General features: G+C 26.1%; 1 protein-coding gene across 1 annotated transcript in view; it reads left to right on the forward strand.

Annotated features, from left to right (window-relative positions):
* LOC134835089 (serine/threonine-protein kinase PLK4) overlaps nucleotides 1-14,278 on the forward strand; it is a 66,238-nt gene that overhangs the window by 33,362 nt on the left and 18,598 nt on the right. The window contains exon 3 of the mRNA XM_063849944.1: nucleotides 651-772. Coding sequence (XP_063706014.1) covers nucleotides 651-772 — 122 coding nt within the window. The remainder of the gene's footprint in view (nucleotides 1-650; nucleotides 773-14,278) is intronic.

Raw genomic sequence — 14,278 nt, forward strand, 5'->3', positions numbered from 1 at the left:
ATTCTAGATTTTTTTTAATTTTGAAAATATTTTAACATTTAAACGCCAGACCATAAATTATTTGCAAAATCCATTAAATTTTCACCTTTGTATATAAAAACCGGTCAATGTTTGTGCAAAAAACATCAAAAATATATAAATAAATATTAAGAATTTTGTAAACAATTTTTTTCAGCAACAGAACATTTCCTCTCTCTCACTCATATAATTTGCTGTTATCTTGATTATTTTTAGCATTTTCAAAGATTTTTCGCACAGAAATAAAAATAAATTGTGCCAAAAATAGCTTTTTATTCGGAACCAATTTATTTGGAACGGAAACAGCATTTGCGTGGGAAGGGATTCAATCTTTTTCTTGCGACTAGGAAAAACAACTTGTGAAAGACATGCAAAAAAATGTGGCCTTGTATGAGATTAAAAGACGACGCCAGCTAAACTCGACATCATCAAAAATAACGGTCGATATTTTTAGCTGAAGCGATTGTCGTCGAGATATAAATTTAAGCAGCTTTTACTCGGCAAAAGAGAGTGTTGGTGTCTCAAATTACCATCGCAAGTGACATGCAATTTTCCATTGACGCGCAAATATGACAAATATTTCTCGCATTATAATTTAATTAACTTTTTTTTTCGTTTCTTACAAATTACAGGTCACACACCGGACAACTGGCGAAGTGATGGTCCTTAAAATGAATCAGCTGCGATCGAATCGGCCTAACATGCTGCGCGAAGTGCAATTGCTCAATAAATTATCGCATCCCAATATCTTGAGGTAAGTGTCAAATGCAATTAACTTTTAAATAATATGGTTCAAAGAGAAGAGATGAACTCACAGAAATCAATGTCAAGCGCATGATAATTGATCGACGTGTCAATTTCCATTATTTTTGAAGTTTACTGACTCAGTCATGGCGTGTCGTGTCCATGCCATGATGCCAGGTGATTGTCCTTTGCTCGTCATTTGCATATCATCTGATTGGTTGGTGTCATTTTATTATTCTGTAATTTTTTTTTTCATTAGGCTAAAACAATTATCGAAAATGGTTCATATTTTATCTTAACTGATTTTAAAAATAACTTTTGTTTAAGATTTTTCTTGAAATTTTTGCTACGCAAATTTTTTAAAAATATTTGAAACACCAAAAACTTTTAAAAATTTAGTAGGGTTTATCCATTTTTTTAAATAATTCTTTGAAGATGAGAATTATGAAAAAAAAAATTATTAAATTGATAACTCATTTAAAATAAAGATTTTTTAAACACAAAATATCATTACAACTTAGCCAAGGTTTAAACAGCTTCTTAAGTAAAATCGATCGAATGGAAACATCTAAAATCTTCTTATTTAAAAGTCTAAGCCTTAGACTCTAAGGCATATATGTTTAAAGTCCTATCCTACATGCTAAAATTTTTTTGAATATTGAAGCCGAATTGTCTTTTAGTTTTTCGAAACGATGAGCCGTCTGTTTAACTTATCAAGCTCCACTCAAATAGTAGTCAGCAGCGTATTCAGATGATCGTTTTTCTTTGAACAACTTTTAGATCTTGATGGGCATATTCGCTTTTTTTTAAGAAGGATTCACCGGAACACTTGGAAGTTGATTGCTTTATTGCTTGAATGGAAATATTTGTTCGTCCGTTTCTACCATTGTTAATCATTATTAGATATATTTATTAAAATTTGTTTAAGTTGTTCCATGGATTGAGTTGATACACATTTTAATATACCAGTAAAAGTGATGTCCTAAAAATAAAAAAAATCCTGTTGGGATAAAAAAACAAAATTAATTCAAAACTCATAAATTTTTATAAAAAATTGAGAATTTTTTGACATTTTTGAAATGTTTGAGTATTCACGTTAAATTTGAAAGAAAAACTTTAAATTTAAAAAGAAAAAACTGTAGAAAAAATGAAACAAGAGTAAAATAAAAACACTTACCACTTGAAATTCGCAAATCGCTTTTCTGCTAATTCAAATATTATCATATAGAAAACCGGTAAAAATTTTCATAAATTGTTCCGGCCTTTTCACATTAAAAAGCGCGCACTCGATATTTATTCAGTAAAATTCACCTTGGAGTTTAATATTTCAAACTATAAAAAAGAGTTCTTTGTATTGTATGCAAAATACTCTGGCAACTATCAATCAATTTTGAATTTCGTTCTAATCTTGATCAGATTTTCGCGCACTGATTGAACTCTAGTTGCTCATGCAAAAACATTTTTTAAAGCTTTTATTTTATTATTATTTATTTATTCACTCTCTCGTGAATAAACGACAAATGTTTTAAATAATAATAATTGAATAATTGACACACAATGCAAAAATATCAAATTCCTGTCGGGAGATCGTATCTCTCGCTCGAATATTTGTGTCAAAATACGCGCAAGCCGACAATCCGCTCAAGTGTTTATTACAAAATAATTCAATTAAAAATAAATAAATATTCGAGAACTCCAGTCTGGGTGAGAAATATTTACTTAAGCGCACTTGAGTATGCGGCAAATGAAGAAATTCCAGACAAAATTTGCTCCAAAATGATTTTGAAAGCCACTCCTCGTTCTGCTTCGATGTGTAATATTTTTTTTTCAATCTCGATTTCAATTTCGCATAACTTATGGCTTTTAAATTAATTATTGATTTGTGTCTTCCTCGATTGAATTTGCCGTCTAGACGACGATATTTGCTCGTCGATAAGATTTATATCGCATCAAGGGCCAGTAACGCCCGTTTGTTGCGTGAATTCCGAGTCAACAATCAATAAAATATGATTTAATTAAAAAATGTTCAATAAATTCCGCGTTCAATTAAATGAAGCAGTCAATGAAATTAAAGAAAGGTGTGTCGAACCCTCTCTTTCTGTTTTTCCTCTTCGATTTTTGAGTAGAATGTAAAAAATTTTGCCCTCTGGTTATTATTTAATTTTTGACACACGTTTATGGACATTAAAAAAAATCCAATTTACTTTCCAGACTTTTTTTATCGTGATTTTACTTGCAAATATTTCCGTAACAGGATGATTCATGCACCCTTTTTTATTGCCTCACCCAGACGAGAGACCGACCTGTGTGCATTTTTGGGGCGTTTTTCGTACATAAATCAAGTAAAAAAAAAATTAAAATTTCCCAATTTGAATAATTTTCATAAATTTCGGCATAAGAAAAGTAACAAATTAAATTATCTTAAAGAAACTTTATTTTTGCTGCATTAACAAAAAAAAAGATGATGTCTAAGTAAGCAAGCAACTAATCGGCTCTAATTAAGCTTTGGAACGTGAATGGATTTTCATGCGGATTTTCACGTTAAAACAGCAAGTAATTTTTAGGGGGAGAAAGTTTAAATAAAAACTTCTTTCAATTTTCGGATGTTACGCACGTGATGTGAATGTGAAGGATTTTCACAATTTTTCATGTCTGGTGAGATTGAGTCGTTTTGAATTGTAACAAATTTTTATTTGTTTGAAATATTTAAATTTCGCACCTTAAATTTTTTTCATTTTAGGCTGTAGAAGTGTTTTAAAATAATTTAATAGAGAATTAAATAATTTTCTTAATTAATTTTAAGAAAAATATTGGAAAATTCTAAAAAATTTTTTTGTTAAAAAATTTCTCGATATAAAAAAAATTAATTTTAATTTTAATTTAATTTTAAATAATTTTAACAAATAAAAATAAAATCATTTAAAAATTAAAAATTATATTAATATTTTTCGAATGCTTTTATTAAAAATATTTTTATTTAAATTATTTTTTTTTTAGTTTTATTAATTTTTTTTTAAATTATTAAAGACTAAATAATTAATTAATAGTTTAAATAAAATTAAATTAATTTTTTAAAAATATTTTTAATTTTAATTTATTTTTTTTAATATTAATTTGTTTAATAATCGATTAATAATTTTTATTTTATTATGAATTAAATTAAATGTGAAGTGCTTAGTTATTTCAACTTTTTTGTTTTGAAAAATATTAATTTTTAAAAATATTTTTTTTTTAATAAATTTTATAAAAAAAATTAATTAAATAATTTTATTTTTTTTTAATTTAATTTTAATAATTTTAACAAATAAAAATAAAATTATTTAAAAAATTAAAAATGTTAATAATTTTTTTCGAATGATTTTATTTAAAATATTTTTATTTAAATTATTTTTTTTAAATTTTATTATTTTTTTTTAATTAATAAAAGACTAAATAATTAAATAATAATGTAAATAAAATTAAATTAATTTTTTTTTTAAATTTTTTAAAAATATTTTTAACTTTAACTTAAAAATATTAATTTGTTTAATAACATCGATTAATAATTTTTATTTTCTTATTTATTAAATTTAATGTGAAGAATTAAGTTATTTTTATTTTTTATTTGAATAAATAAATTTAATAATAAAAATTAATTTAAATTTAAAAAAAATTCAAATTTCCAACAAGATAAAAATCAGTTCAAATAAAAAAATTTTCACCTGTCACTCAATAAAATAAAAATCTCTTAATTAACAATAACTCACCTCAAAATCCATGAAAATCATCACAAAACGTGAAAATTTTCACAACATTCCACTCGCTACTCGTTAACACAGATTTATTTCTAATTAAACCATTTTATTTGTAACTGAGACCGGATCACATCGACAACGACGACGCAATCACCGATGAACAGCAACATTAAAAAGAGATAATTATGTCGTCTACACGCAATTTATTATTGAAAACATTGGAAATATATTGGCATGACACTACTAGTCCGATTCACGTATTATTGGTATCTTCTGCATTTTATTTTTGAAGTCATGTCCGGTGCGTTTGATTGCAAAGCTAGTTTTTTCTTCGAGCCAGACGATTTGCGGTTGTCGTCATCATGAAAAATTAGAAAAAAGAAAATTTTTATTGATTTATTTTTAGCTCTGTAATTTTTTTTAAGATTAAAAAGTTAAAGTGTGACAAATTTTTCCAAAGAGAAACTCGTAAAATTATTAAAATCGCATAAAATAATTTTTCAGAAGGCAGATGAGTAAAAAACTCATTAAAAAATGACATTTTTTACATCTGTTAGTTTATTTTTCTCACTTTTTATGAAATAGCAAAAAAAACGAGGAAATATAAATTTTATAACGTACACCGAAAAAAAAAAATTATTTCCATAAATTTTACGCACATTTTTAAATGTTAATTTTGCTGACTTGTCTACAAAATGGTATTTTTACACAAAAATATTTCATTTATTTATTTGTATTGCAGTTGTAAGGAAGTAAAGTGACGCGCTACGACTAATATTTAAATAATATGCAGAGTACGTACACGCAAAAATTGCCGAGACAAAGCTGGGAAAATATTCGTTGATAATGAAAAGTTTTGTCGCTTTCGTTGCGGAATGGCATTGAGCGAACAATAAAAGTGAATGATCTGCCTTTAAACAGCTGACGACGACGACGACGAGTTGCGATGTGAAATTTTCGAATCAGGAAATGGACCATAAAGACAAATAGTGTGAACTTGAGTGCATCACTTGCCATCTATCATGATTGTTTATTGTGTAATTATTCGTTCGATTTTTTTTAAGAAATGAAGCGAAAATTTGTCTCTCTTAAAGTGTGAATATAAACTGAAAAAAACACTTCAAGGACGGCGCACAGTCTGGCAAATAAATAATAATGAATGTGTCTTTTATGCTAACAACACATTACAAAAAGTACTTTTGTTACACAGAGATTCGTTCGGATGATGACGATGCTAGAGCATTAAAGCCAGATTGTAATGTGTAACAATAAATTTGCGATTTGCATATGAAATGAAAAAAAAAATAATTAAAAAATATAATTAAAAAATTGTTTAGAAACATTTTTAAATAGCTTCCGGATTCTTTAAAATTGATTTTCGAGAATTTGTAAAGCTTTTGTATAAATTTTCGAAAATTTGTGAAGCTTTTGTATCAATTTTCGAAAATTTGTAAAGCTTTTATTTCAAATTTTTGAAAATTTGTGAAGCTTTTTATTCGATTTTTGAAAATTTGAAAAGCTTTTGTATTAATTTTCGAAAATGTGAGAAGCTTTTGTATTTATTTTCGAAAATTTGTGAAGCTTTTGTATTTATTTTCGAAAATTTGTGAAGCTTTTGTATCAATTTTCGAAAATTTGTAAAGCTTTTATTTCAAATTTCTGAAAATTTGTGAAGCTTTTGTATTTATTTTCGAAAATTTGTGAAGCTTTTGTATTTATTTTCGAAAATTTGTGAAGCTTTTGTATCAATTTTCGAAAATTTGTAAAGCTTTTATTTCAAATTTTTGAAAATTTGTGAAGCTTTTTATTCGATTTTCAAAAATTTGAAAAGCTTTTGTATTAATTTTCGAAAATTTGAGAAGCTTTTGTATTTATTTTTTTTTTTTAAAATTTGAAAAGCTTTTGTATTTATTTTTTTTTTGAAAATTTGAAAAGCTTTTATTTCAAATTTCTGAAAATTTTTGAAGCTTTTTATTCGATTTTCGAAAATATGTGAAGCTTTTGTATTTATTTTTTTTTTTGAAAATTTGAAAAGCTTTTGTATTTATTTTTTTTTTGAAAATTTGAAAAGCTTTTATTTCAAATTTCTGAAAATTTTTGAAGCTTTTTATTCGATTTTCGAAAATATGTGAAGCTTTTGTATTTATTTTCGAAAATTTGAGAAGCTTTTGTATTTATTTTCGAAAATTTATAAAGCTTTTATTTCAAATTTTCAAATTTTCAAACTTCATATTCGATTTTCGAAAATAAGAAAATTTTCAACAAAAAGCATCTAAAAAAAATAAATAAAGAGCAAAGTGATGATTGCATCTACAGAACAAACGCTTTCAATTTGCATATGAGGTAATATCAAATGAAATAAGTGAAGGAAGTGATTTAATGTCTAGTTACTTTATTTTCTGATGAATCATTCGTTCTATTAACATTTATCAAATGACGTAGAAAAACCTCGAGAATTTCACAAAAGAAAAGCTTTACATCACATGGCAACATCGATCGTTATCAAGGTCAACAAAAATCTATACTACAAAATTTATTGCTGTGATTATTTTTCTACCAAAATCACGACTTTTTGTCGATAAGTAGCACGTCTTCTGTCTTCCCTTTATCATGATTTATTGGCAAAAAAATATAAAGGCAGCAGCTTTGAAATTCTCAATCAGTTCATTAATCATCAATTTTCTAACATTTCAACGAGCTTTGGCACAAATTGAAGCTCCGAGTAAGAACAAGAAAAAAATATCGTTAAGTGAGTAATAATGGCATGGAAGTAGGAAAAGGAGCGCGCAATCATAATAATCAGAATAATGAAAAAAAAAATACAAAAATAAAAAACGGTAAAATATGCCTTCGAAACATAATGATGAAAGGGCGTAACTGTTAACGATAAATGTATAACTTGTTGACCCAATTTCGTTCCCTTTTTGTGGTGTTTTGACTTCCTGGATGGATTGATGGATTTTTTAAAAATCGATATTTTTCGAATGAAGCAATGTAGGTTTGCGGGCATGTTTAGGCGAAAAATGATCTGCTCAGACAACGAATTCTAGTGAAAAAAATTTTGAAAAAATTTTTGATTTTCGACTTTTTATCAAGAAACAAAAATTGAAAAATTACTTGAAAAAGAAAAAAAAATCGAAGTTGAGTAAAATTTTTTGAAAATTTTTTTCCTCTAAAAGTTCACAATCATTTTTCGAAGAATATGCCCGCAAACCTACCATTGCTTCAGAAAAGTCAAAAATATCGATTTTTTTTCTCTGCGCCACGTTCGGTGAGGAATTCGCGCCGCGAAAATTATTATTAAGAAACGTGGATTAACTGTGTTGTTGACCCAATTTCGTTCCTTTTTTGTGGTGTTTTGACTTCCTGGATGGATTGATGGATTTTTTGAAACATTTTTTAAAAGTGGATTTACGAACAAAATTCAGTTTTTGTACCAAAAAGTGATTAATTTTGACCAAATTTTGAAGAAAAATCAATTTTTATCACTTTTTATCAAGAAACATTGAAAATCAATCATAACATCTTATAAAATTTCCGTCTTCCTCCATAAAAACTTAACAATAAAGCAAAATTCTTGCATTTCACTTGCCATCATAACGCAACATTATCTAACGATAACTTTCCATGTTCATATCGCAAAACATCAAAAAGATCTAAAGATCACCGTTACCTTATTGATGTGTCTATTGCGTTTTTTCCCTTCAATTCATCTTTCATCAAACATCACATCTCATCATCATCATTGTGCTCTAGATGAAAATTTGCAAAAAAGTAACGTAACATCTTCTATCATAACAAAAACAACGAAAAGTCATATAACTGCTTGATGTATGCTTCAATAATTGCAAGCACATTAGCATGTCGTAGTCATGTTACGAGCCTAAAATAGTAAAAAAAACAGGCAAAGAATTCAATGGTTTATGCAAAAATCCATTTTTTATGCACTACATTGTTCGAATAAGTACCTCTCTATATAATAATTATTAAGTATTATGATCATTTATTCATATTTTTTTTTATATAATACTCCGATCGCGCAAAGTACACGACTGAATGAATATGTTAACCATATGTGAAAAAATTTCTGCAAATAAAGAAAAAAAAATAATATGAGGAAGTTAACAAAAATATATTCAATTGCTGCCGCTCAAAAAGCCGCTTGCTTTAGGTAGCGAGCAACAAAGTTATACATTTATTGCTTACAGTAGTTTTACATTTGATCGAATTACTTACATGAAAAGGTAAATTGAAATGTATAGCGGATCGAGAAACAGTAAAAATATTTACCGATTTTTGATTTGATTCGAAAAATTATGTTGAAGAAAGTTTTCTTTTGAAATGATGAAATCGCTTTTTGATTTTAAATAATGTGAAAAAAAATTACCCAGTGCACATTTTTAAATGTCTAGCTTGGTCCGATTCTGAAATTTTACCCTAATGAACATTTCTAATTATGTTCTAATGTATATTTTTGACTCTTTATTCAAAAAACATTCTAAAATCGTTCAGAAAACCTCTTTTAAAATTCTAGCCCAGTGCACATTTTAAAATTTCTGCCTTATGAATTTCAATGCAAATTTTATTTTTATTTTAAATTTTCATTTTTAATGAATTATATCCCAAAATTTTTGACCCAATGCACATTTTTTGAATTCTAGCTTGGTCCAATTCTGAAATTTTATCCTAATAAACATTTCTTTTTATGTTCTCATGTATATTTTCGACTTTTTATTCAAAAAATATTTTGAAATCTCTCTTAAAATTACATTTTAAATTTTGCCCAGTGCACATTTCAAACTTTTGGTTTTTTTTTGCATTAAAATTTTGTTTTTATGCATTTCTTAGGTTATGACCCTGATTTCTCTGTTTAAACTAAATGAATTATATCAAAAAATTTTTGACCCAATGCAAATTTTTTAACTTCTGGCTTGTTTTAGCTCTAAAATTATTAAGTTTTGTTTCAAATTTTGACCCAATGCACATTTTTTTAACCTCTAGCTTGTCATTTTTCTGAAATTATATCCTAATGAACATTTTTTTACAGTGTCCTAATGCATATTTTGAAATTTTTTTGAAATCTCACCTAAAATTATTTCTAAAGTTTTGCCCAGTGCACATTTTCAGAGTTTCGGCTCTTTTTGAGTTCAAAATTTCATTTTTTATAAATTTTTAAGATTCTTACTCTTATTATTCTAGATGAACTCTTAATGAAAATGTTGAATTCAAACCCGAAATTTTTAGCCCAATGCACATTTTTTCAACAAAGACAACAATTCAGCATAAAACCGAAATTTTTCCTTTTAAATGCATCAAAAAAAAGTTAATAATCATATGGGTCATTAAAATATTGCGAAACTTCCATTCTCTCTCTCTGCATTTCTGTGTCTCGTGGTTCATCAAACAACATGCATCATTAAAAATTGGCGACGAGGAGTGATGTAAGAAGAAGCTGATCTCTTTTTTCACTCAACAGATCACCCAGATTCTCGCTATAATTGAATTTCTTTTCTAGTTTTTATTGAAAATAATAACAATAATCATCAAATTGATGATAATATTATTGCCAGTTGACGTAAAGTCGTCGAAGAAAATAGCCATCAATCATGTAAATTGTTCCGATTGTCGTCTGTCATGCAGTGGAAATGCTGCAGTTGCTTTCAGATGACAATAGAAGCGTGTGTATACGTAATTGCTAGCTTTTCTGCGAAAATGTTTATTTACATGAATAGCAACTCTCTCACTTCTTCACAAGTCTAGGCTATTATTATTATTATTTTATTTGTGTCTCGCAGATCGTTTGTTATTTATTTATTTAAAATTATAGGAAAAATGAGCTTGTGGGCAACTTTGTAAGCGAAACGTCTAATTTTGGATTTGGAATTGATACTTTGATGTCAGGGCCGGATTTTTTTAGAATTTATATGCTTGGTTTGGATTAATTTATAATGACTTACTTACCCAATTCTGCCAAAGTTAGAAACTTTTCTTGTTGAAAAAAAGTCCATCTCCATCCCTGAAAGAAGAAATTTTGTTATTTCTTTTGAAACGTCTCATCATAACAATATCAGATGTCTTGTCATTAAATGTAAACTGATGACGATGATGCTCGATGACCATTTTCGCCATAAATCCCATGCAAAATCCGCTCTTTTGTGCCTTCATCGCATCAGACAAGACAAGGGAGAAAGGAAGAAACGTGAGTCAAAAAATAATAGCAATTTGATTGAATTCAATTCCAATTAGCTCTAAGCTAGCAAAGAGAGCAATATGATACTTTTTTTTGTTGTCCTATTTATTACTTTTTTACAATTCTCATCTTTCTTCCCTTTTGTAAATCCAAGCTGAAGTCAAATCGCAATAAAATCAGCGAGAAAGAGAAAATCCCAGCTCGAATCCAATTTGTGAGCTTTTTAAATAATGAATCGAATGGCAAACAGCGTTAATAAAGAACGTAGCTAAAAACCATTAGCGTCACTAATTTGATAGCAATACACAATAATTTGCAGTGTTTACCGATTAAGTGCTTTACAGCGCGATTATAAATTTCTTGGTAAAATTCAAAAATTCAATTGTTTCGTACAAAACGAAACGAAAAAAAAATCAACGAACAAGCGAAAAAAATGCGAACGACGAAACGAGGAAAAGTGCAATGTAAATATTCGTATTATTTTTATTACTATGATTATTATTAATGCTAATAATGTACACCTTTTCATAAGTAAAGTAAAGAGTACAATAACAATGCGATTAAGGCTGTAACAATAAGGAAAAATGTTTGAAACTTTATTTTTTTTTAGAGAAAATTAACATTTTTCTACATAATTAGCAGTTTTTGAAAGTTTGAATTAGCAAAAAGGCGATTTTCAAATTTTTAACGAACAAATTTTAATTTTTTGAAATTTTTTAAGTATTTAAAATTGAATTTTGTTAAAAGGATTGGAAAAATGTAAAGGCCCAGGCATTTTAAAATTATTTGAAATTCGCTTTTTTGCTAATTCAAACTTTAGTAAAATTTCAAAATCAGATTTTTTAAATTTGAATTAGCGAAAAAGGCGAATCTCAAATTTTTAACAGACAATTTTTATTGAAATTTTAATTTTTATAAAAAAAAATTTTAACATTTTGAAAGGTTTTTTACAATTTAAAATAAAATATTAAATATTTACTGTTCAGGCAAAATTTTCTATTTTAGGATTTTGAATCAGCAAAAACAATTTTCAAATTTTTGACAGTTTATTTTTGAATTAAAAATTTCGAATTTTGAGTAAAAAATTGAAAAAATATAGAATAGACTTAGCCTTCAAATTTTTAAAAATTAATTAAATTTTTTTTTGTTAAAAAATTAATTAAAATTTTTTAAAAATTTTCAAATTTTAAAAATTTAAGGTTTTTGAAAAATTCATAATTGAATTAGGTTAAAAATTAAAACTTTAATTCGATTTGAAAATATATTTAAGATTTTCAATGTTTAAAATTTCTGTTAAAAATTTTTTTTTAAATTTTTTTTTTGCTAATTCAAACTTTAGTAGAATTTGAATTTTCTTAAAAATTAAATGTTCTTATTACAAGAAAAAATTTAAGGTTTGAATTAGCGAAAAAGCGAATCTCAAATTTTTAACGGTAATTTTTTTTAAATTAAAACTTATTATTTTTGATAAAATTTTAAATTTAAATTTTTTTTTCAAAGTTTTCATAAAATTTAAGTAGTTTTTATCATTTAATCCTTTGAATCAGATTTTTTTTAAATTTGAATTAGCAAAAAGGCAAATCTCAAATTTTAACGGTAATTTTTTAAAATGACAATGAAACTTTTTCAATACTTTTAACAGCCTAAGTAAATTTTTTCTGTTAATCTCTCCCAATAAACTGTAATGCGCATGTAATTCAACAAAAGCAGCAGCTTTACTCTCCACTTTTTTTGCATCTTAAAAGCAAGAAAGGCTGTAACATGCGAGCTAGATAGCAAAAACGATCCATTCATCAGGAATCATGCAAAGTTTTTACGGTCTAATTAGAAAATGATCATGATTTGTCTTGCCAAGCACGAGAACTTGCAGCTAAACTCTTTTGTTTGTTGGTTTGAAGAGAAGTTACGTTGCTAAGATGACAGTAAAAGGGATTACGAAGAAATTACGTCAACTCCTTCTCACTACAAGAGTCCTTCACGAACAGATCTAAACTCGTGAAAAACTTAAAAAAAATATTTTTTGCATCGAATTACGCGAAAAAAAAAGAAGATGAAGCAAAAAATGTAAAGTCATGCCTCCTCATCTGTACATTGACTTTGAACGAGAATGATTTCTCGAAAGAGATTTCGTAGACATTTTACAGTATTTATTTTTTTTATTATTGTTTTGTTTATACAATTGTTATTTTTTATTATCTTTTTGCACTATGACGACGGTGCAACAGCAGCAATGCAATTATGCTTATTTTATTATTGTATGTAGAACAGAAACGAAACGAAATAAACAATGATCGTTATTTTTATTTTCGCTTATTTTTCGAGTCAAGTTCAAGGGAACGTTGTGCGATTTTTTTTTGTTGTCCAATGAAGCAAACAAAAAATGACACAAAAAAAAACGTCAAGCGTCCTCATTCACACTTTTTGTGTGCAAAAAAAATCTTCGCATTGTATTCAATCAGGTTGAGAAAAAAAATTTGTCAACTTTTATGAAATTTCTAAGCACAATTTTCTGATGAAGTAATTAAAAAAATGTTCCGAGCTTTGTTTACGTTAAGTTAATTGTTAAGTAATAAACAAACTGAGTAATGGCTCAATGTTAGCCAATGATGATGATGCGGAAATTTTCTCACATGTGAGATACTCGAGTGGAGTAAAAAAATATCAACAACAGTCAAGGCAAGGTTGCTGTAATGTCGCATATGGTAGCTGTGGGACGAAAAAAATGACCAATTAAAGTGCTTTTTTTTGTTTTAAGGGTTTCCGGAAATTATTTGTTCTCGTTGAATCAAGTAAAGTGGTTTTTAAGATTTTTTAATTTTTTTTTAATTGGAAATTTTAATTTTAAATTTAATCAAAGTTAATTAAAGTAAAATTACATAAAATTTTTTAAAAAATAAATTAAATATCATTTATTTTAAAAATTTTAAAATAAAATTCTGGAAAAAAAATTTACAAATTAAAAATTATTAATTTATTTTGAAATTAATTATTAATTTATTTTTAAAAATTAATTATTTTTAATTAAATTTAAAAATTATTAATTTACTTTTAAATAATTAATTAATTATTTTTAATTTAAAATATTTAAATTATTTTTTTTGAATAAAACAATAATGAATAGATTTAAAAAAAATCTTTAAATGTTTTTCAAAAATTAATTAAGTAAAAAAAAATTTAATTTAAATAATTTTTTTGTAACTAAAATTTTATAAAAATAAAAATTTTGAAAAATTATTAATAAATTTAAAAATAATTTTTTATAATTTTTTAAAAATTTTACTGATTTACAAAATTTTATTTAAATCAATATCAATTTAATATTTTTTTCTAGAATTGAAAAAAATATTTTACTCATAAAAAAAACGGGTCTACTCATTATAATCACAAAACTAATAGATTTTTCTAAAAATTTTGACTGAAAAAGACCCTTTTTCCCATCTCAATTTGTCATTTAAACCTTTCAATCTAATACATTTATCAACTAAAACAAAAGATAGCGACAAAGATACTCTTATTTATTTATTATGTAATATTTATCTCTCAACATATTCAATCTAAAACAAAACGAAACGAAAACAAAGTAAAAACAAAC

This window comes from Culicoides brevitarsis, chromosome 3 (genome assembly GCF_036172545.1).
Source record: "Culicoides brevitarsis isolate CSIRO-B50_1 chromosome 3, AGI_CSIRO_Cbre_v1, whole genome shotgun sequence".
Classification (NCBI taxonomy): Eukaryota; Metazoa; Arthropoda; class Insecta; order Diptera; family Ceratopogonidae; genus Culicoides; species Culicoides brevitarsis.